The sequence below is a fragment of the Corvus moneduloides genome, chromosome 4 (genome assembly GCF_009650955.1).
Source record: "Corvus moneduloides isolate bCorMon1 chromosome 4, bCorMon1.pri, whole genome shotgun sequence".
NCBI classification, from domain to species: domain Eukaryota; kingdom Metazoa; phylum Chordata; class Aves; order Passeriformes; family Corvidae; genus Corvus; species Corvus moneduloides.
In genome coordinates, this window is record NC_045479.1 from 59794786 (window position 1) to 59821645 (window position 26860).

A 26860-nucleotide genomic window follows, 5' to 3' on the forward strand; every position below is an offset into this window, starting at 1 on the left:
TTACACATGCTCTTCCAGTAGAGATGAATTTTGAATGAATGGGGAATAGGGTGGTCATGGCATAGATGTACAACACGTTTCAAAGGAAACAGATGCACTAAAGGCAGGACTGTTTCTTCATGCATTTGTGCATACACAGACTTCCATCAATAAGAAGTTCTGGTAAACATGGATGGATGGCCATTTTCGACTTCTGTCAAAGTCCACAACAGCAATGTACGATTGCCACTGCTGTGAACAAAGGCAACGGCCTGTATTGCTACTGTCAAAACACAGCACAGACTTCTTTTTTATTTCAGCTGAACTCTTGTTGAAGACTGGAACAAAAAATGGAAATTGTTTCTTTACAGGTAATCAATGTTCTAAAAAAACATGTGGAATCTATACGCTGACTTTATGCCCCAAAAATCCATATTAAGTGCCTAGGAATGTAAAACAAATTTCCATTGTTTTAGAGATGTACGGTGTTCTGGCAGGGATGTTAAGAGCCAGGAATTTTTCAGATTTGGTCCCATTTCCAGTCATGCTCTAGCGTAAGACATTTGACGCTTCTGTCTCTACTTCTCTTTAGAGAAAATGACAATAAATGAGAAATTGAACATGTTAAAAATTTTAATTAGTATTGAAAAAATACTTTTGAAGGGGAAAAGCTCTAAATAAATGCCAATATTAAATACCCCAAAGCTCAGTATAGACGGAAGAAATAGACAGCATTTTAATAATTTAATAATATATAGATAATTCCTTTTTGTTTAATTAAATTTCCTGTGGCTGATCAGAGGTCATTACTCTTTCTCAGTGTTTTAGTATCAACACCAATTCCCACAGTATAAACAAAGTTCCATAACTTAACTTAGTAACTATCTGCATGCTTTATGTAGGAAAGAACAGCTCCTAAAATGAGGAAATAATACAGCTCCTTACAGATGCTGCTTAGAATCATAAACAAATAGTACATAAACAAAAACTATAATGAGATTGTGAAAACAAGAAAGGTTTGTTGCTAATCACATACCCGCCTTTAATATAGTCAAGGAATGAAACTTCTGTTTCAATTAGGAAGGAAAGCAATGTTACCTGAAAGCAAATAAAAGAGAGTCAGACATGAATTGTGTGTTTCCCAGTTGAACAAGTAGAGACATAAGCACAATGTTTTTCAACCTCTGTCCTTAGGACGTAATTTCCTACAGTATTAAGGGAAAAAAGAAGATTAAAAAAGATATTAAATAATTTCAGTAGGCAGTTCTTGAAAGGAACAGACAAATTGAGAAGTCTATAATTGCCTTTTTTTTTTTAATTTAAGGAAAAGGTAAGGGGCAGAAGATTGTATTCCAGAGCAGGTTACCACATGCATGTTTCCTAAACTCTGTGTACCACACCCACAATTGAATATTACAGGGTACATGATAATGCATCTACCCTATGAGCACTCCAACACTGTTTAAGGAACTCAATTACAATTATTTATGTAATTACTCATCTCACATTAAAGGCAGTATTGAGTATTGATGCCAGTCCAGAATGCAAAAATCTAGTAAAGTATACAGATATACCAAACATATGTATATAAATAAAAAGATAAGAAATTTCTGCAGTCCCAGATTTTATCATTCAGAAATGATATAGCTCCAAAAGACAGAGTAATCTAAAGGTGTTACTGGCATTTTCAGTGATCAAGTCACAGAAGAATGAACTCAAGTGGAAAAGATCCAGCATTTAAGATCTTCACATACTGTGCAGTATTTATGAAGCAAAGAATTAAAATTATTTTAATTTTATTTACATAAACTGTCTCACAATATAAGTGCAGCAAGCAGTCAGTGAAAACTGCTTAAGCAACTACTCAAAGCAAATCCACTGATAATGACACAAAGAATAAAAATGGAATGGAAGTCTATCACAAAATTTTGCCTCCACCTGCAGCAAAATATAAAAATTGAAAATACTCCTATGTTGTAAACTTAGACTCAGAATGAGATTACAGGTAGTAAACTTCTAGGTAGTCTTCCATCCTACTTCCTTTGTCACAGCTCTCTGTGATTGAGTGATTAGCTAAGCTTTAAACCACGAAATTACCCTTTTAGTTGAGAACAGAAGACCATAACAATGTTCTACCAGGTTATCAGCACAGTCTCGCAAAAAAGCCCAAAATTTCTATGCATTTTCCCAGTGGACACAGTCATATTAATGGTTCATCTATTCTTACAGCTGGTCATCTTGTTCCTAATTAATTTAAGCACATATTTTCACTGCATCTGAAGTTTAAAAGTCAGAAAATGGAAACAAACAACTCCCAAAGTGGCCCAAGTGTTTACTTACATATAGACAATGACTACCAATGCTTCAAGTTTTATGCAGTGAATTTGTCATTTCACTACTAGGCTTTGTTTAGAAGTAACCATGTATTCTGAAACACTTCTGCCTAGTATGTACCTTGACTGTGTGAATTTAAAATGACCCCTTAAGTAATAATAAATTGAGATGTGCACTGTATGTACATAGTCCTTAAATGAAGCAGTGAGATAGCAGTCAGTGATTTATATCCACTTTAAGTTCTCCAGAATTCTACCTCCTATTAATGAAAATTATGGTCTCGGTGCCTGGCTTGAAAATTTGAAAATTTGTGGGATAAAGAATATCTCAGGTAAATGACGAGGAGAAGAAAAACAAAACTCCAGGCAAACACATAAGAAAGTGATCATGTGGAGAAGCATAAGGGAAGCCTGAAGGACTGTAGAAGTAAGGGCAAATGGGGACAGAGAATGACTTGATATTGAAAAGAATTTACAAAACCAACAGAAGAGACACTAGTAAAGCAGGAAAAAAGAAAGAAAATTTCTTACAACTGTTTATTGGAAATTTTGAGGTAACTGGACTAAAGAACAACAAGACACAGTTGATTTTGCCTGTTCAAACACAAGTAAAATACGTTTTTTTCAAATGCAGATAGATACCTGTGAAGATGTTAAAATATTTTAAACCAAAATCAACAAGAAAACTGAATGTGAAAATACATTTTTTTGCCCTTCTGTACCCTAAGTCAGATTTCATACCTATAATTTTGAGTACATTTTTAGCACTGGTTGAAAATAACCACTGTAAGTTTCTGACTCACTAATTCAATGTAACTTTATTTTAATATGACAGATTTCAATGAAAGGAATATGTTAGCAAAGAATAAATTATCTAATGAATCAGATATTGTACGGTAAATTTTAATAGGCAAGCTGCTTCTGCCAATTTTTTATAATTTAAACCAGAGGTAGAAGAGTAAGTGTTTATTTTCTGACTAATAAACAGACTTAGACAAGAATGTGAGAATGCTGAAACATTCCTTCAAGGCTACTTTTCAGCATGAAAGAAGCACTACTGACTTCAGTGGAACTGCTCATGTGGAAAAAACCCACATGGGGGATGTGTTTTCCAAAAACATCTCTTAACTAATTAGGTTTTCCAATACACAAATCTTCAACATTTATCTTCACTTTTTTGTAAATGATGTTCTGAATATCGTGGATGCCAGGACATGGAAACTGAGTAAGTGCTGAAGGGAAATACTTGCATTGCCAGCAAATGGTTCATAAACATGAGAGCAGAACATGAATGCAAACCAAAAAAGACAAACTCTCATCCCAAGCAATACTAACAGATCTTTCAACATAAATTTACAAAAACCAGTGGGTAATAAAAATTGCTGACTCTTTTTGGTTCAACTATGATAAGCATACTAGCTTTTAATAATGCTAGCTCAGCAGATAAATTTAAAATAAAATTTACTTTTAGAAGTGCAGGTATGTTTCAGATAAAAATTAACACGGTCAGTCCAACAGTTTCAATTACTGGACTGAAATTTTGGTAGAGCTCATTTTGAAAACCACTGGCAAATTAACAGTACACTTGGATACCTTTTATATCAAACTCTCCAAATAAAAAAAACCCTGAAAAAATGATGTAGTTGGTAGTTTATTGTGGCTTTGACAGAAGGCTCTGTTCTAATCCTGTTAAACTACAAGTCAACTACACTGTTTCAAGCAAAAAGAAAAACATTCAGTAACATAAAATGTATTTACTTACTGTTCCAGAATTAACATACTTTTTCTTTTTTCCTTTTTTCTTTGGATTTATTACCTAGAAACACAGATACAAACATTAAAGCAGTATGAACTAATATAAAGGTAAGTGTAAGGTATTTTCAATGCTGAAAGTATTCTATTTTCAGTGGATTCAGTATCCTGTTTACTGATACATCTCAATGCTGGGATATGCACATGTTGAAAACCAGCGAATATATCTTCATGGCACCTGTCAGGTGAGCCAGTGCTGATACTCACACTGGACAAATAACAGATGGGGGCAACAGAGATGAGAACATTCATTATATCTAAGTGCTTGGGGAAATACTCTCTGAATTTTCACAAGATTCTGCATTTTTCTGCATTCCTGATTCCAGTGTTTCAGTGTATGGTGTCACTACTTCATCATCTCACAATGCATCTCTTCACAGTCCAGTTAATCTGTTTCCATCTGCTCCTCACATCACCTGAGAAACATGAGAGCTGCTCTACTCCCAGTTCCTGTACTCAGTTCAATGACAGGATCTGGCTGACAGGAAGATCAAATTTCATGAAATAAGTAATTTCATGAGAATGTTGAAGACCACCACCTGACTGTCATACAGGAGCTGGGGGGGGGGAGGAGGGGGGAGGTCTCAGTGCACTCCCCATACCCAAGAGTCTTCATGGAACTGGACTATAAAGCATTGAACAGTTTTCTTGAACATCTGGAACCCACACCTATAAAATTTCTCACTGTAGCCACCAATAAAAATTGTTTCCCTTCTGAATACCTACCAAAGGCAAGTCTCAGTTAATTTTGTTACATACACATGAAAATGTACTCCTGTTTTTCCAGAAATGCACATGGAATTGGAAGCAAAACATTATTTTGTTAATTAGGTCATTTAACTATCTCCTATATAACTAGGAAATTCAAAGCCTTGTGGCTTACTGCCAAGTTTTACTGTAAACTACTCACAGATGTTCTGCAAATGATAAGGAATGAAAACATTCCCAACTGAAATCTTAGTCGCTTATCTGGTATAAAATATTTAAGGAATTTTGCCTGAAAATGGGCATATTAATAATACTTGTCTTCCAAAACTTTTCTCTCCCTAACCAAAAAGAAATTACATTTAAAGATCCTATTCTTTGCACAACACAGAACAGCTATGAAATGTAAGGCAGGAAGAGATAACTGATTTGAGATCTTCCCAAACAGGATAAATAAGTGACTCACTCTTCCCCCCCCCCCCCCGTATGCCACCCTGTCGTAATACAGTAAATATTCTGAAAAGCTTTTACTCCTTTACACGTGTAAGGCCATTAACACTTAAAAAATCGCAAGTAACTCCTCCTCCTCCATTTAACAGCCACTGATGAGCAATAGATTAAGTCTGTGTAATGGCAGCAATTAAACAATGCAGTAATTCTTGCTGAACCAAAATCTTAGCCAGAAAGTGACTCCTGCTGACATTTGCCCAGAAGACGAAGATGAAGGTAACAGGCTGCCTGTCTGCCCTGCAGCAGTTCATTCACTGCTCTCCAGAATTCAATGGTCAGGCCTGAATTAGCAGCATATTGCTTGCCAGCAGTCATTAAATGCCAAAGAGGAGATTCATTTGAACTTTCTGCTTCAGGTAACTTGACAATTGGCTTCTTAGGAATTGCAAGGAACTGCACTAAAGCTTGGAGTGAAATATCATGGGAAACAAGGCATCTACTTGGGAGCAAAGATGAATTAAACGACAGCTTGTTTCTTGCCTATAATTCAAGATACTATAATTATTATAATATTTGTGTGTGCCTTTTCAAATCTCAGGTAACTTTAGAAATTAAACAACAGTTTTTAGCCTCTGAAATATTTACATCCCTGCAGGAACCTAGAAAGCTACATGAACTCTAACCTGTTAAAAAAAGCTCAATTGCAAAGAGGTGGTTCTAGCAATGTTTCTTATCTTTAAATATGGGACACTCACTCACCTGCCTTGGGTTGGTTTGTAAAAGCAAAACACTTCAAAAAGGATTTGTCCAGTACCTTTTGTTCTGATACTGTACAGACTTATCAAGTAGAAGTAGTACCCAAGTATGGAGGACTGCAGTGTGGGGAGGCAAACATGAGAGGCTCAGGAAATGTAGGAAGTTGCTGGGAGTATGATACTGATACTATATTTAGGAAATTGAAAAATTACTTAAGATGTTATGACAGACTATTCCTGGTAGGGTAGGATTCACGTCAGTGATACAACAGGAGAGGACATTTACACTGCACACAGTAATCTGGTTATGACACTATTCACAGGAAACTATTGTAAATTACTGTAACTCTGGGGTTGATCTTGGATCTAAGTAAGAAAAAACCCCATGGCTTTCACTTATCTTTGTCGTGCTCTCCACAGCAGCACCTTTGCTCATCATCAAAATAAAACTGCAGCACATAATTGGAGCAACCTCCTTCCCTGCCTTCTTTGCTGCTTATCTAAACCATTATATTTGTTGCCACCTATGAAAATACTGAAGTTTAATGGCAGCAGTCTGAGACCAATTAAAAGATACCTTAAGGAATAACAGAGATCTGCACACTATACAGAAGCCAAAAAAAAAAAAAAAAAGGTTATAGCCACACAGGCTCATCTTCTCATTAGTGGCAAGAATAGGTTTCCATTGTTTTCAGTGTTTTCCACTGTTGTTTTCTCATTTATTTCCTGAGAGTGAGTAAATACTCATAACACTTACCTCATAAACATTGAACTGAGATTGTCCTCTCGACAACTCTCTGTAACTTGTTGTGAATTCTCCAATGAAATCATGGCTGTTTGAAAAATAAGATTTTCAAATCAAATGCAAAACCTTTAGGAATTTAAATATGTATTTTATCTATTTATGCAGAAGAGACACACAGCCAATATGAACTGACACCCAAGAAACAAGTAATGGCAACAGATATAATTTGCTTAAAAATCTTTATTACTCCCTCTGTTTCTGTTCACCCTATTAGTAATACAAATTTAGAGTTCAAAAGTATTAGCTTAAATCTTTTTGATGGCTTTTGCTTAACTCAGCTGCACAATGAGGACTGTATTGTAAATCAGTAATTGACTCCAATGTAAGTTATAGAATCTGAAAAAACAGAGCAGGCTACCAAAGACTATCACCACTTCCTCAGTGAATGACCACTGGAACTACAGGCTATGAACTGTGTATGAAGTTGTGTGAGAGAAAGGGAGTCGCTGAAAGTATGAAAGGAGAACTTAAACCAGAGAAGACCGGCCCTACCAATTTGTGTAACACAACATTGAACTTTTAAGGGGAAGACCCAAAGCTTATTTCAGCTTCTGTCTTCCCACCTGGGAAGAGAAAAGCAACCCACTGAGGCTACTCAGCTTATGGTATTACTGGAAAGCAGATCTTAACCTAACAGTAAGCAGTGGTTATCAAGCTTCTCCTTTCTAAATTCTATTCCTGCTCCAAGAATACATTTGGCACTCCTCTGCTGTCATCCACATTTTAGAAACTGCATGAACAGGGGCTGGCACATTGCCCAGGAGCCACTGTGAGCACAGTGGCCAGAGGGAGTTGTAGCAGGTGAAGCATCACTGAGAAAGGTGCCCAGGGTCTGGGAACTGGGGCACAGAAACCACAGGGCTGCCAGAAGTGACTGAGCTGCAGGTTTGTATCTCAGACAGGGACCTGGAATGGAGGGACTACAGGGTGGGTGCCCCAACTCTCAGCTACACAACTCCCAGCAGTCACAAGGTCTGTTCCCATTCTCTGTTCTGGCCAGCTGAACTCTCCCTACTAATGGTCCAGGTTTTCCCACCTGTGCCCTAACAAGGAGCTGTATTTCTTCTACACTGTCTCCACATCTGGCAAGCTATGAAGCTAACTGTTTTACCTTCCCTCCAATGGTAAACTACAAGAGACAGTCAAAGTTTCCTGACTTTGTGACTTGCAAAACTTGTTTTTAAGAAATACAGCACAGTTCTAATTAAGTTATAAATATTAAATTTAAATAAATCTGAATGTTGCAAGAAGATGAAAAATGGAAACAATCCATAGCAACATCAAAATTCTTTCTTGCTTTATTCATAAGGAAATTTTTAAAAATCACCTCAAATATAAATCTCATTTTCTGAAACCAGCATGAATTCAAAAAAATCATGTAATCAAATGTAATGTAAAATGTAAATCAAACAACTAAAAGGTTCAGGGGTCAGTCATGATGCTAATACAAAATAAGCAAAGCATTCTGTAAGAAAGCTTGAGAAAACTATAGGGTAAAGATATTCCTCATTACCCAGATTCAGAAGGGACCACCTCCCATGAAGCACTCCCCTTTCAGCTGGGAGATCAGGAAATTGCTTCCAAGATAAAGACTTTTCTTAAGAAACGTATTTTGGAGGTGTATTCCTGCTTGAATGCTCTCTAGACTGCAAGGACTATTTAAGCAGGGAACAGAGGAAGCCATCCATACAGGCTATGGAACTTGGGTTCTATTGGGGCTGTAGCACACGAGGTGTAAAAACCTTGGGTAACCATGGCACTGGAGAAAAATGTATATTGCTTAAACTGGAACCTTCCCCTCTCATAACAGTTCTAACCTTATATTTTCAAATCAGATAGTATATTTCAAAGGCAGAAATTCAAGCAATAGTTCAATGGCTGCCTACAAACATGTTGCAGCAAACAGGAAACATCATTCCACACAGGACTGTCTCTGGGGAGCAAAATAATCTGCAATGCTTAAAAGTAATTGCTCCTTTAATTCTACAAGACACTGAAAAGCCTCCTTTCCCTATGGCTATACACAAACACTGACAAGACCTGAGCTAGAAAGGTAAGATTCCTCTGATGAATCACGTAAAAAAGGTATGGGCATACACAACCAGTTTCAGAGCCCTCTGCACTTAAAAGATCACCTTGGATCTTTACACTCCGTATTCAGGTAGCTGTACGTCCCTCCACTAGGCTGGCCGTGAAGGCTGAGTGCCTGTTGGTCAAAATATGCCTTTGCCAGATGTATACCTCATTAAGAAAATATCTTAATATTAATGATCACACTTCAGCAAATGGATCTCCTTATTAGTCTGCAGATTGAGAATCCGAAGTACTTATTCTATTTGCCTTCCTAACACCAAATATTCCTAGACTTACAGACTTTTGTCCATGAGTGGCATATCAGAACACTGAACCAGAGAGTCTTAGCACACAAAATTATCACTTGAAGCCCATCTCCCTAAGTTTTCCACTTTTAGCCTTCAAATCGCTTTCAAAATTGTATTAACTTTGATTTTTTTTTTTTTTTACTATCTAAAGGAAAAGGAAACAATAGAGGAAAGAACAATCATAATCAGGAGTATGTCAGTGAGTAAGGAGAAAATGCAAGAACTTAAAAATCAACCATCTAGCTGGAGAAGGAAGCTAGATGAAAAAAAATTAAGCTAGAAAAGAATAAGGTGAAAGAGCTTAGAATCTGAAAGAGCTTAGAATCTGAAATTTAAAATCTCTCCTGCAGTGTTGATATGCTCAGATGAATGCTTCTGTGGCCCCAGGTTAGCATGACAATATTTACAACTTTATAACTCAACAACCCCCCCAAACACACTTTTTCTATGTAAGAGATCAGAAGCATCAAGACTGCAAAATTACTTTTGCAACATGTATGCTGAGAGACTTTTTTTCTGAAATTAAATGAAAAAGCTTTCAGAGAGAACATCATAGTATTACTGATGTGAAGTTGTGCACTACCTCATTTTTTTCTTTCTGTTAAACCTGTCTGCAAGTGCTTCATACATAAGGATACTCAATAAAAAAACCCTAAAAATGTGACGGTGTCAAACAAGTGGGCTTGCCTCAAGTAACAAAACCAACTTTTGTGACTTCTTATAGCATCAGATATTTTGGGGTTTGTCACAGCTCCTAGAAGCAATAAAAGGCATCAGAACAAGTTGTCCACATTTTGACAAGTTTTGTGCAAAAACTGGTTTGAGATGAAGAGATGTTTCATAATTGATAGTGTTAATTTTACAAAGGGTATGCATTACTTCCTGTCAAGAATGCGATGTGATGTTTGAAAATAAGTAAGAACTATTTGATGATAATATGATCATGATACTACATTACAATTACTCCCAACAATGTAATTTGGGAACACGAAGTAAGAAGCTCAACCCAAGGCACCATGGTGCTATTTTTTCAAAGCACAGGTACCACAGAATGGGGAAAAGGGAAAAAAAACTTCTTAGTCAACACTCAGGAAGTCAAAATCCAAGTCAAGTCATGATTCAGAAATCAAGTATATGCACAGTAATTTTGTCTTCCTGATTGCAGAACAGCCTGTAATATTCAGTCTAACTTGCTTTGCTATCTGAGAGCAGGCAATCTTTCAAAGATTGGTCCTGCCCAGGCTGCATATCTCTGGAGCAAACAGATTCAGCATGGTGAGGCATCCAGATGTAACAACAGCTTATAAAAAACTGTCCATCACAAATGGGAATTAATATAAACTGAGGCACAGCAGAGTTGGACAAAAAATTGTTAGAGTAACTCTTGGAAGGGATTCATTTCAGATATACTTGGCAATGTCAAAGTTAAATCAGGCACTTAGGTTCTTGCTATGGTCACTAAGCAAGTTTATAGGCACCACCAACTGGCAATTTATTCCAGGTAGGATGGATTCAATCAGGCTATTTTCCCCTGTAAGCCACTGAAGTAGCTTAAATGATAAGTTCAATCTACGTGTCTGATTTTTGCATTGTCTGAAGTCACATGAGATGAGTGCTGTCTCATCTTTCAGAGAAATTTAACATGTAAGATGTCAGTGCTCGGTCTGCTTCTAAATTCAAAAAAAGACAGAAAGCAAAAAGCAAAAAAAATTCATACCATTAGAATAAAAAGAAAAACATGTAAATGGTATCCTTCACTTTTTGTTTTTTAGATACTAATTTTATAGGTATTCAGACTGTGATGTGAGCAAACACAGATAATAATTGAAACTACTTGAGAGTGAAGAGGCTAATGATTGCCTAAAATCCACAGTATGTTCAAGATTTCACTCAGACTTGCAGTTACTTAGTGTTATTTGTCAGATTTCTTCCTTTTCTTTTTCATCTTAGAGATTTTGGACAAAGTGAGACCGCACATGGAGTTTGATAGCTTGATAAAACATAACCCTTATTTTTTATTAACTTGGTAATATGATTTAACTTTTCATTGCTAGCTTACTTTCAAAAAATGTGGTTTATACACAAAAACACCAATGTATAAAATTTTTAAGGATTTGCCAAATCTCATTGAGAAAAGAATGTTAATAGAAATTCTAACAGGGATGCAATGATTTTTTGCTACTGTGGCTTTTTAAATTTAAATACACTTATTTTAATTGCTAGAATATGTTATTTTGTCTCTCCAGGGAATATCTGATCTAGAACGATGAATTTACACTAGCAGGTATTCATAGAGGGTAAATATGATATAAGAATGCTTATAAATCAACAGGCTTCATGATGGAACCAAAAAGACAAAATTACAACCTGAGAAAAGTGAATAGGCGTTTAGATCTTGTCAGCAAGGAAATGAACAGTAGCACAGGATAAATTTGTCTATTATGATTACAAGATATGTTGCCACAGAAGCCAACTATCATTATCTATAATACTAGACACAAATTGTATTGGTAGTATTAAAGACATTACTGTAGAATAAATAACGTAATTTTAAAAATCAAAATGCAAGTGCATATCCATATATTTTAAAATATAAATATGAAATAATTAAGACAGACCAACTTAAAGATAAATAGAAATCAACATATTACTGTATTACATTTCAGTTCTAGTACCAAGATTTATAAGTACAGTTTTTAATCAAAGTATTAAGACAGAAGCTCAAGCTTTTTTAAAAGAACAAGAGGTATTGATCCAGTGTGTTAAAAAATAATTCTACCTTGTTTGTCAAAATAAAGGCAATTTGAAAGGCTCATTCCTTCAGACAAAAATGTACAGCCAGTACACTGGAGTTCACAGCTCTTAAGAATAACAGATATCCCTCCTGAATTTAGCAACAGAAAGTCCACATATATTTCACTGTCCTCTTTCAAGGGGAGTTATACAAAACTCAGATCTTCCAACTCCAGAGTTTACAATAAAGTTTTGATGAAGACAGACATGGAAATGAACATTCAGACCCAATCTGAAATTAAGACAATTAATAGGTGGCTTCTACATCACAATATTTAGGCCACCATGAGTAGCCACTGCAGGCACATGCATTTTATCATGATCCATGGATGAATATACACACAGCATGTTTTAAATAGGCCAAGGCATCAGTATTTACCACAAGTGCAAAACACAGAGCTGTATCACAGCAGAACTTTTTCCAGTACCTGTACATCTAAATATTGATAACTAACTTTCTCTAATATTATACTGGACACTAAATACTTACATGTATTAACATGTGTATAAACATGCATGGATAACCCTTAAGTTTAACAGAAAAAATGTCTTACCTTCCATCTCTATCCCAGTCATATACTTCTACTTTAATTGTCCTAAAATAAAAAAAAAACCAAAACAACAACACAGCTCTATTAGAATGTTAAATATGTACCCGGATTACCTTTAAGATTAATAGCATATGAGTGCATCAATTGTGCCAAATCCAAAAAGCGGGATTTTTCAGTCATTTCTCATGGGGCAGCAAATAGCCTGTCAGGTTACACAACACATGTCCATAAATCAATAGTTAAATACTGTGGAAACTAGGAAAACAATAAAACACATTGGAAGTTTAACCAATATATTTTTACGTGCTGATGCTCTGAATTTTCTGTGGTTTTTTTTTCATAAATGATTCTTTAAACCTTAAAGTATTGTCAAAGTTTTCAAGAACACATTTTGTCTGTTTCCTTATGAGTAAGTAAAGTGAACCCTTGAGGACAGCTCTAACCTTGCTTGACTGGGAAACAGATCAAGTGTAGAAAGCAAACATTTCCCAAGTAAAGATCACTCGTATTTTACATACTTACTTTAAGAGTGTATTTCTTAAAATGCAAATACTACAGAGCGTATTATTGTCAACATCCTTGATGAAACAGGAAAGATACATGGAGATAATATATAGCGTTATTCATCTCCTTTTACTACAGAAAGAGTATATATGCAAGCAAATTCAACTACCACTAACAGTGAATCCCATTTGGCCTAAAATGAACTGAACATGGGGTAGAAAAATAACACCTCCAGACCTCCTGTATTTTAAGCAACAACTTAACTTACTTTTATTCTTCAGAACACATTCACATGAAGTGAAGTAATCAGGTCTGTCTTATTAATAGAGAGGACAAGAATCTAAGCAATTACTTTATAATTTACTTCCATGGAAGCTGCTCTTCATTTTTCCAATTACATACAGTCAAATACATATTGACTAATTTTCTTTACTAGGAAGGGACTCTGGGGATAAAGCTGAGCAACAGCTGATATTATATACAATACAATATCAAGAAATCCACACCTGGATGTTTTTCACATTTCTTACGATATTCCAAGATAGGTAAAGGAGTTGCTTTGTCTGGATGTATCTCTTTTCAAATCAAGTTTAAAGGCTCCTAACCACACCGTTTGTTATAGTTTATACCTCTGGCATAATTCAGGTTGGGTTTAAGTTACCTTAGAATAAAAACTGAATAAAGTGAAAGTTGTTCTGTAGAATGAAGTGAAAAACAACTCCAAACTTCTTTTATCCCACCCAGTATTTCACCCTTCAAAGGAAACTATTTTCATCTTCAAAGGAATTCAGCAAAAAAAGGCAATAGCGCGAAGTTTTTTTCCCTAGACAACCATTATTTTACTTACGTTTCAAAACCTGTTACGACAGACAGAACACACTAAGTTAAGATTTACGTAAGGTTTAGGGGGATTTAAGTTTTGAATTGTCTTACAAATCTGTGTTCAAATAGCAAAATCATCTCACTGAGAAAACTCTGATTATTAAAATAAATTATTAAGAATATCAAGATAAATTCCTGAGAAGAATCTTCAGACAGGTTACTGCAGTAAGAGCAATTCATCCTTGAATAAAGCTTCTTTCTACTGAAATTTATTTCATATTAAAGGATTAATTACAGATCTTGACTTTTATCTATTTTCCATGACATGCAAGATATTAAAGGCCTTTCCAATCTTCATATACTGATACTTAACCTTTACCTTAAAGGACACAGTTTAGAGGATGGATTTCCTACTTTAATATTTAAAAAAACCCTTTCATTTAAAAATAATCAAGGTTAGAGATGGGTATCTCTGTTTTAAAACTTTTATGCAGAAAATAACTGTAAGTGCTTTTTGAGAGCTCAGACTAAGAGAAAGAAAGAGCAAAGATATTAGACATTAAGTACTACTGTAGTACTGAAATGCCATTCCTGTGATGTCTGAAAACACTGTATAACCGCATAGTTTGAGAAAAATTAAGCAAATCCTGGTCATTCCATAATGAAAAAGTAGATAGAGCTCTCTCAGAAGCATGCACTAGCTGGTGTTAGGGGTTAACTAGGGGTTAGTCTCCCTAACACCAGAATAAACATTTACTGTGATATATTTTTACTAATGACATTATTCCCACCTTTCACATCTATCACAGAACCCAGAGCACCAAAATTTTATCAGTGAAACTATCATTATCTGACAGAGGCCTTTGGGGTTTGTGTTTTTATGTATTATCACATGGAGGCCAGGAAGTTAATCCTTACCTTTAGAAAGAAAGTTTTCTAATTAGAAGTAACCCAAACCTCCAAAGTTTTTTCTGGACTATCAGAAGATACTAATTTGAATTAATCTGACAGCTAATGACTATTTCTTAATTTGAAGCATGATTGTTGCATGCAGGGTGCATGAAACCATGAAATTTCATGGAGCCTTTATTCACTGAGCGCGTCATGTTGAAAGCAGGTCAACAGTAGACACACAATAATTTCAGGAGTCTTATTACACTTTTTAGCTCCCTTAATTTGGAATGCTGGAGTTATTTCAGTATGCCTGTACCAAAACATCTTTTCTAATTATTATGAAAACTGTTTTTCTTTAATATGATAAACAGTGCAGTGTCCAGAGACTAGCTTAATGAATATTATCTTGCTTGTGCATTCTGCATGTTAACCCAAAAACAAGTAAAAAATTCTATTTGAACACGCTTGTTACAAAATTGCTTCGTTTTTATAGCATCTAATTGAAAGAGTAACCAACATGGCCATTTTTAAGGAGTCTAAAAATACCCATTTCTATTCAACTAATTTGCTTATTATTAGTGGTAAAATATTGATTAAAAACATGGTATTATTACCACCTAAAGATAGATCCTTTTGCATGGCATCACTGAAAACTTCAAATCTGAAGATGACTACCTTTTGTGTTTCTCATCTACTGACCTATGTATTTAAAAGGCTTTCATTTATCAGCATCCTCTGACATTGCATTGTCACCCAAAGAAAACAGATCATCATCGTTTTTCATTCAAATATTAAAAAATGCTTGTGTACACTTGTCACAGAGGCCATGCTTTAAATTAGTCTTTTCGTTCTGTTTTTAATTCACACCATAGGGAGCAAAGTATTTTTTCCAAAAAACACCACTAGCACTTCCTACAGATTTAGCCTACTTACTTTATTTTTCTAAATTCTTTAATGTGATGAATGGTTTTGACACATATTATCCTTTCAAAATGTTGATTAAATAACACCAGGGGCTGGACTGCATAGAAAAAGTTACACACAAAAGAACACACAAGTTAGGGAGAAAAAAATTGTATATGCTAAGAAAAGTTTAAGCCACAGCTTACCGGTCATAGTCTCCATTACACAGTGCTCTGACAGAAATCTTGAATGCCTGCCACACCGGATTTAATGTATTTTTTACAACTTCTGTTTTGTGGCAGATTGTAAAACTGTAATTAAACAAACAAACAAACAAAAGAGAAATATATATTTTGTATTAATTTACTTATTCTTCTGAGTCATCGAAGATGGAATCAAAAGAACTGTAATCATTCATACATGCAATATCCATATAAAATTTAAGGTAGGAAAAAAAGAAATATGGTGAAATCAGAAGGAAGGGAAGACTGAAGAGACCCACTTGAGAGAGATTACAGACTAGAGTGCTAAACAACTCTAAATCTAAAATGTTTTTGCCCAAAACTTCAACAGGAACTATAACTATTCAGTGAGTATCTCAGGGAAGAGCAATCCCACTTGTTTAAACGTACCTTTTACATCCAGGAATCAGTCACAGATCCAGAAAGAAACAGATCTTGTGAGGATCTGATTCTTGCTTAGAGATTAAGAAACTGAGCCAAAGGAGTGATGGCTTTCAGATTCTTATTCCTCATTTTATGTCCATGATTTTTTAACCAGGACTGTCTTAGGTAAAACATATAAGCCTCTCTGAGATTCCATGATCACCTTCTCTCATGAATTGTATTAATGCATTCTCCTTTCTCTAAATGACACAAAATTAAAACACCTCTTTTTAACTATCATCTTGGGGGCTGAATTGTTCAAAAGAAAACAAGAGACAAAGTTACTGGTGAGATCATTACTGAAATTCCTCATACAGTTATACTAGTTATTCTTTGAGGGAATGCCCTCCTTGCATCCTAAAGGCCTACACTTTTATCCTGGCTATGACTCAGAAGACATGCCTGAAGCTAAGAAACAAAAAAAGAAGTATCCTTCTGCCACAGGTGCAAAAGTACTGCCCCAGCATCCTGTTGGATTCAGGAGACCAATAAAGAATCACTGGCTCAACACTCACCCCTCGGAAGGAAGTGGGGAAGAATGGCACTCAAGGCCAAGAGAGGCTGCACATACCAGCACTCCCAGTAATGCCCAGAAAAATTCTACCAGTGACCTTAATGCCACTCACAAAGGAGCCATAACTCCTCCAGGCTTGCAGTTTTAGATAGGCAGTGTCTACTCAGGAAACTGTTTCTAGAATCTGCCTCCAAGAGGAAAAGAGAAGGGAACACACACACACACCCATACATAGATTTATGTTAACAACTGTTCCAGTTAAGCTACAGAAAAAAGTAGCAGGATACATGTCTAGCCTTTGGTTTGATAATGTTAGACGTGAGGACTTGCAGTTTCCAGGAAATCTTAAACTGCCAGTAGAGCCCCACAAAGGCAGTGTTGTGTTGACTAGTGCATGTCAAGTCTTAGGAGTGCAACAGAAGAGATTAGTCTACTTCAGCAAATTATGTAGCAAATAGCCATTTGTAAAAAATATAAATTCTATTCAGGGTATTTTTGAATTCAATTTCCTAGAACTCTGTCAAAAAGATAAAAGATACTTCCAAATTTAAATTTTCAGTATAAAATGTTTTTATCTAACACAATTTCTAAGCAGTAGCATATTTTGCAGCTACACTTTGAGACTTCTCTTTAAATGCATACTATACCTTAGCAAAAGTAACACTATTTAGCTATTTTATTACAATTAATTTTCATAGTGCTCTGTATTTATAAGACATTTACCTCTTAAAACCCTGAACTGCAGTATTTGATCAATTTGTTGCCATAGTTTTATTCCCATACTGCATAACATGACAAACTGAAATCCAACAAACATTAACTAATACAGCTCAATCTGAAAAATGTAAAAAAAAAATGAAAACTATATTACCATCTGTAAATAATTAAGTTGCCTAGTGATTAGCAGCAAAAATACTTAACAAGCTCCTACCTGCCATCTTCATTGCTTCGATGAAATACAAGGAAAGGATCAGATTTCCCAAAGAAGTCCTTCTTGTCTAGCTTGTTTGCACAAAATTGCATTAAAACTGAATCCTGAAATGGGTAATAAAGAAAAATTACAGACAGCATGCAGTTTACTACACAAAAAAAAAACCTGACGAAACTATGCAAATAGAAAACAAAATAAATGGGGGTATCTGTCTTCTAAATGCCCTCTACATATTCACATTAGTGCAATGTCTTAATAGTGCAGTCTGAATGGCTGGAACCAAGAATTCCTTTGTAGGGGACACCAGAGGAAGAAAATTTTTCTACGGTAAAATGCCTCAGGATTTTTCAAGGATTTCCAGACATCCAAAACTGCATTCTGAAAGAAGGAGATACACAGGCAAGAAAGTATATTAGAATTAATTTTAAAAACTCCAGTGAGACACAACTCAGCCTCATTCCTTCAGTGACTTAGACCTGTTGTTGTCTGCTCCTACTGCCCATCAAGCAAACAGCTGATGGGCAGTAGGAGTCTGGAACCTTCAAGTAAATGAGCCTGAAAGGTACCAAGGACATTCAATCTGACAACAAATAAGGTGACAAGTTTCTTCGCTGTGATCAGGCAAACTGAAAGTCACACAAGTCACCTCTTTGGGCAAAGTCAAGAATGAAAAAAGGATTATAAATGCAAAGATAAACCTGCAGCTAACTGGGGCAGGGCCTGCTGCCAGACTATGCCCCATAAACAGGTCTACAGGTACAACAGCAGTGAGAGGATGATGACAGAAAATGTGGGCTCACCGCTGAGTGGGGCAGGGTGACAAAGGACAGGTGACAAAGGACATTGCAAGGTCCATGTTTCTCATAGCTTTCTATGCTTTCTATGTCTTTACTGATAAGATTTGCCTTCAATACTCTTGGGAACCTGAGAAAGCCTGGAATAAGGATAACTTCCCTTGGTAGAGGAGGACCAGGAAAGGGAACATTTAAACACATCAGACATACAGAAGTCCATGGGACTTGTCAGGATGCACCTGAGAGTGCTGATGGAGTGGGCTACTGTTACTGTGGCGCCACTTTCAGCTATCTTTGTAAAGTTAGGACGTTCAGGGGAAATTCTCCTGTCTCTGAGGAAGGGCAAGAGGATCCAAGCCAGTTTTACCTCAATCACTGAGATGATGATAGAGCAAATAATCCTGGAAAACGTTTGCAAATACATGAAAAAGAAGAAGGTGGCTAAGAGACAACAGCATGGATTTACAAAGGGGAAATTCACACCTCATCAACTGGAAGCCTTTCCTCACAAAATGAGTGGCTGACTGGGTGGATGTTGTTTATACTCCACCTTAGAATGGCCTTATACACTGTCTCCTATAAATCCTTGTTCACAAACTAATGAATTATAGACTAGATAACTGGACAGTGAGGGAGACTGAAAACTGGCTGAACTGCTGGGCTTCAAAGGGTCATTGAGTGGCACAAAGCCCACCTGGAGACCAGTCACTAGCAGTGAACCCAAGGTATCAAAAATGGGCCAAGAACGTTGAACATCTTCATTAACAATCTGGATGATGGGACAGAGCAGACCCTTTGCAAGTTTGCAAACAATACAAAACTAGAACTAGCCATTTATACAACAGATGGTTGTGCTGCTGTTCAGAGGAATCTGTACAGGCTGGAAAAACTACCCATCATGAACCTCATGGGGTTCAAGAGGGAAATGCCAGGTACCGCACTTGGAGGGGAATAGCCCTGTGTACCAGTACAGGCTGCAGGCCAAACACCTGGAAAGCAGTTCTGCAGAAAATGACTGAGGGGGCTTGGTGGACACCAAGTTGATCAATGTGCCCTTGGCAGCAAAGGCCAACAGCCTCCTGGGCTCCATTAGGAAGAGTGCTGACAGAAAGTTGAAGGAAATGACTCAGCTCTGGTGAGGCCACTCCTGGAGTACTGTTCATTCCCAGAGCACTGTTCTAGGCTCCCCAGTACAAAGAAGACACAAACATGCTGAAGCAATTCCACCAAAAGCATCACTAAAATGATTAAGGGATTGGACCATCTGAGGAGAGGCTGAGAGAGCTGAAATTATTTAGCCTGGAAAACAGAAGGCTTATCAATTTGTATAAGTAGCTGATGCTGGGGAATAAACAGCCTCTGAATAGTGGTATCCAGTGGAAGAAAAACTGGCAATAGGTACATACTTGAAATGCGAGAAATTCCACCTAAATATAAGGAAAAACCTTTTTACGCGGAGTGTGCTGAAATGCTGAAACAGAGAGACTGTGGAGATTGCTTGGACTCAAAACCCAACTGCACAGAGCCCTGAGTAACTTGCTCTAAGAAGGACAGGAGGATTGGACTAGACAATCTTCCAACGTCTTTTCCAACCTCAGCAATTCAGTGATTCCAAAATTCTTTGCCATTCTGAATATGAGCCGCAAAAGTCTGGATAAAGAACAAAAATCCAGAAGATCAAGTATGTGACAGCTGGTGAGATATTGCAAGAGACTGTGAGAGAGTGAGCACATGAAGGAACATCAGAGAGAATGCAAGAGAGATTGAGCATTGGCCTCTGCTTCTTTCTGCTGCTTCTCTCTAAAACTAAGAGCAATTTATAGGAAAGAAGTATTCTAGCTTCTTACACAAATCACAAAATGTAAATTTATAAATGATACTGCTAACAATCTAGTGCAGTGTAAATCACAAAATAATTTTCATTTTATTTTTGAAAAGCAATGAGCACACTTACTCGGCAACACCCTAGTTCCTCTGCTGTTACTATGACAGTTCCACATTTCTTCCCAGGAATTCCTCTGTGAGAAAACACAACCACATCACCTTAGATCCTTAATATCATGTATGAAAGTTACAACTGACACAGAGCCCAAGGTAAGTTTTCAAGTCACAAAGCTGATGGTAGGCAATACAGCTTCCCTTTTCTGCCACTTGCGCTGTGTAAAAAATTGGTTTATCCTAAGTGAATTGGTAAATGAGTAGCATATTTATTCAAACTAGCAAGAAACAACCCAGTTTTGATTTTAAAGGAAACAGCATTAAAAGTTTAAATAGGTTGAAATAACACCAGAATTCTACTGTCCACTCTCCCATTGATGTTTCCTTTAGAGATGACTCTACAACTGATTTGTGAAAAACATCCTTTTGCAAATTTTACTTAAACATATAACTAAAATATAGTTTAAAGTATACACCAGTGTTATTTTACATTTATTCTGAAATATCTATGAAGACATATAATAATCTCACCACCATATCTAATACAGGAGTTGCAAAATAAATTATAATTCACCCAGACAGCAATTAAAAACATATGCTGCAACACCAGAAAGCCCAAAACAGTTCCTCAGCATAAAAAGCAGCAGAGGAACAGAAAACCCACACATAATCTGATAGTATTCAGTGCCAGCAGCCTTTTGAAGCGGGACACACTCAACACAGAAGGCAGAGGGAAGTACAATACTGATGCAACTTTTTGCATAATGCTATACTATAAATGAGAAGTTCTGTAATATCCTAGTGCCTACTTGTGTGTCCATTAGCACACACCTTGGCAGTTACTTACAGCTTTTCTTCAAAACTAATGCTCTTCCTTATGATCATTTTATTTCTAGTTTTTTATTTCTTTAAATCTTTCTTGAAAATAATTTATTATTTGAATAAAATTACTTTCCAAGATCACATTATGGTAAGAGTATTTTCAAATTTATTGTATTTTTTAGGTTTTTCTAAGAGAACTAGAGGGCACTCCCAAACTTCTGTTATGACAAAACATTCATGTAAATATTTACTGTTGTTCTTTGTTTATTAGTTTCTTTCATCCTTTTGAATTCTACAATGCTCTACAACTTGAAACAAATTTAGCAAGATTGTGGTATAAAAAAGAACTGGAGGGAAAATAACAGAAAAAGCTTAGAAATTATGAAGACAGGAGCAAATATTGATACAAATTTATGCAGGCTCACTGAAACTCTTGTTCAAATGTTGATGCTCAGTCTATGAGGAATAGATCTGGGAATGCTCCCCCTATACCCCTGCAGTCATTTGCCAGTAATCAGAGAGGTACATGACTGCTCTCCAGGATCTCCTCAGGACTACATGGCAAGTCTGAGTTTCACAAAAAAATGAGCAGAAAAGGAAACTATTCAAGTTTTTGTTGGGAAATTTTAAATGAAAATTTAAATACATACTAAGCTTATGGTCTTCTTCCACTTAACACATGATTCATAACATACAATACTTTTAGACAAAACAGGGTAGTTTTCTTCAAATAACAGGAAACAATAATCTGATCGTTCCAAATGTTACACAGGACAATTCACAGTTCTATCAAATCATATGGTTTTAAATATGTGACCCTTCAACAGCTCAACACTGAAAATTACCCATTTTAGCTTCTGTAGCAACAGGATATTGAAATTGAGATCTCAGATTTTCTAAAAAAGAAAAAGCTCCACTTTTTCTTTTGAACAGTACTTCTTGAGACTTTAAAAAATTCTGAAATTTTGAAGAAACAGAAAAAGAAATAAACTACTTATTTATCAGGGTGATATTGACCTTATATGGCAAAATGTTTTCAGGAACAGATGACCACAATCCTGGCTTTGACAAGAAAAGAAGAAATTGAAATCTCAGAAGTGCAACTAAAAAAATCAGAAGTTCTCTCCACCACAGTTCCATAGGTTATGCCAACTCAAATAGAAAGCACCAGTATCACATTACCACCACGTGAACTAAAATTCTTCCAACTGAAGTATTTCAGCCCAGTCGACTGTGCCATTAGGGCCAAATAAGAGACCTTGGATGAGCAGTGACAGCACTTTGAAGAAAAAATACCAAACATCATCTTTAGTGTGAAAAGTCAAATAGATTTATCCCACTTCCAGAAGATTACTGTGTCAGATGCTTGATGGTGAAAAATGTAACTCTGATCACCTCCTGAAGAGCTAGGGAACAGAAATAAACTGTTGATAGGCAAACCCCACTTCTGACAGTGATCACCAAACAGTTGCCACCTGATGGAGAACCCTGTGCCCCTTTGCCTGCAGTTGTAACACATGGCAGTCAAATGTCCATCTCCAACTGAGAATTGCATATGAAGATGTTTATGCAAAGACATGCTTCATTTCATCCAATGAACATAAAGGATGAGGGATGCCCAACCCTATAACACAGAGGTGTCTGGAATTATCACTCTGAAAACTGGAAAGGCAATCCCCTGAAGATATTTGGGTGGATATGCCAGAAAAAAAAATTCTAAATTTTTGAGTAGGTGTGAAAAGTACACACAAGTATAGTCATATCTGAAAACACCTGGAGTAGGCTTTGGCTTAACCTACCACCAAAGTTCTCGATACCATGGGCCTTGTAAAAGAAGGACAATCTTAACATGATGGTTGGTGAAGAGGTGAAATACTTCATCAAGATTAGCACAGAGTATCTCTACAGAACAAAAAGTTCTCATTATTCAGGAATTAAAAACTCTACCAAATGACTTATACAGTTTTTGATGCTATTAATTACAAACTTGGTATATTTAAGTCTACATGCCTGAAAATAGTATTGGACCATTTGTAGACACTAAAGAGTTTGTTCTCTTACGAATTCCCTTACAAACCATTCATTAAGAAAAAAAATCCTTAAATGTAAAGTCAGCACCCTGACAAAAACCTCAGTGGTCACAGATCAGGGCAATGGAATGAACTTTAACTAACAATAATGCCCTGTAAAAACACTAAAATAATTTCAAGCTGTTCTTATCCTTGTATGAAAAAAAACAATTACTTAGAGATTCATCATTACAGACCAGTCTTTCCAATTGCCAGAGAAATATGACTAATACTGTGTTGAAGACAGGCACATAAGAGTTCCACCTGTTTAAATCCAGAATGCAGTACCCATTGCCCATCTTCCTTAGCTCTAAAGGATAGCTGGTATTGAGCTACCCTGGAATGGGTTCTATCACACTGAAATGACAATAGAAAATTTATGTTCAGGCTACCAGTTTCACAGGGTTTCTCTGGAAAGAGTTACATATCAGGGTTTGTGAGGTAATAATGAGTATTAGATATAAATATATATATATATTTTATCTGTAATCTGTATTGCATAATTGCAGTCAACTCCACTATTCAGTGCTAGTTATCTGAAACTCAGATATAGAAAATGTGCCAGTCTAAGTGTGAATAGAGTGCAAACTGAATAAAGGCAAGTAAAATGTGAAAGTCTACATTTCAGGGGGTCCTACTGGTTTGAGAGTCCAGAACCTGTAGGTTCTCTGCAGTGATCACCTCTTTTTGGACAGTATTTGAAGGAGCAAGTAATTTCATTGTTAGAGGAACAGAACGGACAACCATTATCACACGAAAGGTTTTCATCAATACCTGCATGTCTAGACAAGAGTCTTGAGAAGTAATTACTGTCTCAGAACAAATAATTCCACAATTGAGACACCACATCTGCAGCACCAAGAGAAGTTTGAAAGGACACTCTGAAGAGTACTTGGGCTTTAACCAGGATGGACCTTTACAGAGTCTGTGAAAAAGATGACAATTTATGTGAAAATTCAAACCTGAGAGGTTAAAAAGAGCCTCCAATTCTGCAAGCTAGAACTGCAATGAGGCAGCGAATGGAACATTTTTCAGGTCAATCAAAAATTTAGTCTTATCCCTGAATTTGCAGAGCCTAGCCCTCTGATGATCACACCCACAGATAAAAGGATAGGAGAAATATACATAGAAAGTCAGTTCAGGTGTTTTTCTATCAATTATGTTCACAGCAAGAGGACAGGAGAAAGAACTTCACCTAATAGGCCAGCTGGCTCCAGTACAGCCTCATTAGCAGGTATATATTAGCAGGTATTTTTTCTCTTGAGAGAAAAACAAAACCATGTAATTTCTGGAAGTAGATGTATCTGCACATTATCCTTTCATGCCAATACAGCTGGAGCATGCGAGGCCAGTCAGAGTAAATCTTACACACGGAGCTTGTCGTGAGAAGGTATTTAATGAATCTAGTAACCAAATTGGCAAAAAGAACAAACATTACTGTTAAAATGTTAGATTATCAATTTCACCTTCTTTGAATTACTAGAAGTATTTTCCAGTAGAAATTATTCAAAAAGAAATATTCACCTCTGTAGCTGGCCAGTCTGTAAAATAAAGTGCAACACTAAAGTATGTTCTTGATCAAAAAATGTTCAGAGTCACAGGGATAATAACACTGGGAGCAAGACTCTCCTGTGACCCACTGCATAAAACTCCAAGTCCTTAATAGTATCAGAAACAGAGAGAGAGGTTCAGGGGACAATACCACTGCTGCCAAGAAGAAATACTGTCAGGTTCATGCCTCAGAGGTGTAATCCACTGGTGCTTATAATACTAATGAAACTGCAAGGCATGCATGCCATGTAGGCAAAGAAAAATGCACATTGTGTACCTTCACTTCTGTACTTGCCATGAAGATGAGTGCAAGGTGTGTTTCAGCCTGCCTGCCTAACCACTGCAATGGTAACTCTCTAGGCTTGAGATGTTTTACTTTAATTCTGATGAAGGACAAGACTACCCTTTCACTGTAGACTTCCTAAGGAAAGTTTCCCTGATGACACACAGTCTGACTTGGAATTGGACAGCTCATGGCAGCCATGGAGTACTGAATTATTTAAGACTTTTGTAAATGCCTAGAGTAGATAGATCCGAAGAATAAGCTTCAAGTCTTTCTAATTTTCATTTTGAAAGAATGTCACAAACTTGAATGCCGGAGAATGGAATTCAAGCTTCTCAAACTACTTAAGCACAAAAAGTGCTACTTCTGTATGGTAGCTGCTTGGGCTAAAACAGCACCAAGCATTCTCTTCTTTGTACATCCATTGGCAGAGAACCAAAAAGGGAAAATGTTAATGAACTTCAGAAATATGGTGAAAAGATAAAGCTCTCTTGACTCATAAATCATAAAGACCATTCATGATATAAGAACACAGACTTGACATCACAAAGAGAACATCAGCAGTAAATTCAAAGTGGTAAATATCCCTAAGAAGGGAAGACATGTAATGTTGTCAACTGAATTTTCGTTGTTTGAATATTAAGAGACATTAAACACACACCTACAAGCAAACAATCCTGAAATGCAATGCAATTGTTTCATGAACAACAGAAATGTCTCCTAGACACCCAGATATCCAGACTTCAGAGAGTCCAGAATGAACAATCAATCAGGCATAGTTGTCAAGCCACAGCACTGTCAAAAGCACCACTGAGAAAATAAAACAGGGACAATAAGAAGAACTGATAAAAAGTCAAACACTCTCTCATTAACATGCATCTACCCATATGTTGGGTCCACCTAGTAACTACCATACAAGAGAGTATCAGAAGCCAGACCTGAGAAATGCTTGTTTACCAAAGAGAAAATGTATTACACAGGCCACCACAACTGTGAAATAAGACCTTTCTTGCATAGAATTTTCACTGATATTTTTTTCTTTTCTAATAGATAATTTCAAACTTTAAACTTCATCTGTTACTCACTTCAGACTTCATTTAACAACTGCTGAATGGACAATTTTTTATCTGTACGTTCAAAATAAATGTCAGGAATTTTCTCAGGAAAAAAATGGGTACTGCGCTGAATAGTTTACTAATTGAGGACAAAAGCAAATCTGAAGACCTTCAAAAAGTCAGGTAAGATTCATCTTACTAAATATAGGTGTCTTCAAAGTCAGCACTTTCTCTGACCAAGCGACCACAGGCTTCCAGTAGAATTAACTGAGAACCAGTCAAACCAGTCCATGTGTGACAGCACAATTCACTGAAGCACCTAGTATGAGCTAGGCCTAGATAGTGAAAAGTCAGTGAACTTTTGTTTTAGTACAAGTGAACAAAATAGGGCCAACCTCCTGTCCCAACTGACAAGACAGTATTTCTGTGCTCGAGTAGAAGTCAAACTGTGCAGCCAACCTGCTCAGCCTCAAGAACTAAAACCATGCCCAGAACAAGCAGTGACTGCATGTTGCCATCCCACGGTGCTGGGGCTCTGGTTCTCCTGGGCC

General features: G+C 36.5%; 1 protein-coding gene across 4 annotated transcripts in view; it reads right to left on the bottom strand.

Annotated features, from left to right (window-relative positions):
• The window catches only part of CPNE8 (copine 8), a 78051-nt gene that overhangs the window by 21083 nt on the left and 30108 nt on the right, over positions 1 to 26860 (bottom strand). For 3 of the 4 annotated variants that reach the window (XM_032107029.1, XM_032107027.1, XM_032107028.1), the window contains 7 exons: positions 20546 to 20609; positions 17798 to 17901; positions 15894 to 15998; positions 12568 to 12609; positions 6792 to 6867; positions 4075 to 4128; positions 1016 to 1077 (listed from right to left, as the gene is read on the bottom strand). In XM_032107029.1, the coding sequence (XP_031962920.1) occupies positions 1016 to 1077; positions 4075 to 4128; positions 6792 to 6867; positions 12568 to 12609; positions 15894 to 15998; positions 17798 to 17901; positions 20546 to 20609 (507 nt within the window). Of the gene's footprint in view, positions 1 to 1015; positions 1182 to 4074; positions 4129 to 6791; positions 6868 to 12567; positions 12610 to 15893; positions 15999 to 17797; positions 17902 to 20545; positions 20610 to 26860 lie in introns of those variants that run through there. The other variant, XM_032107030.1, reaches the window with a different exon arrangement.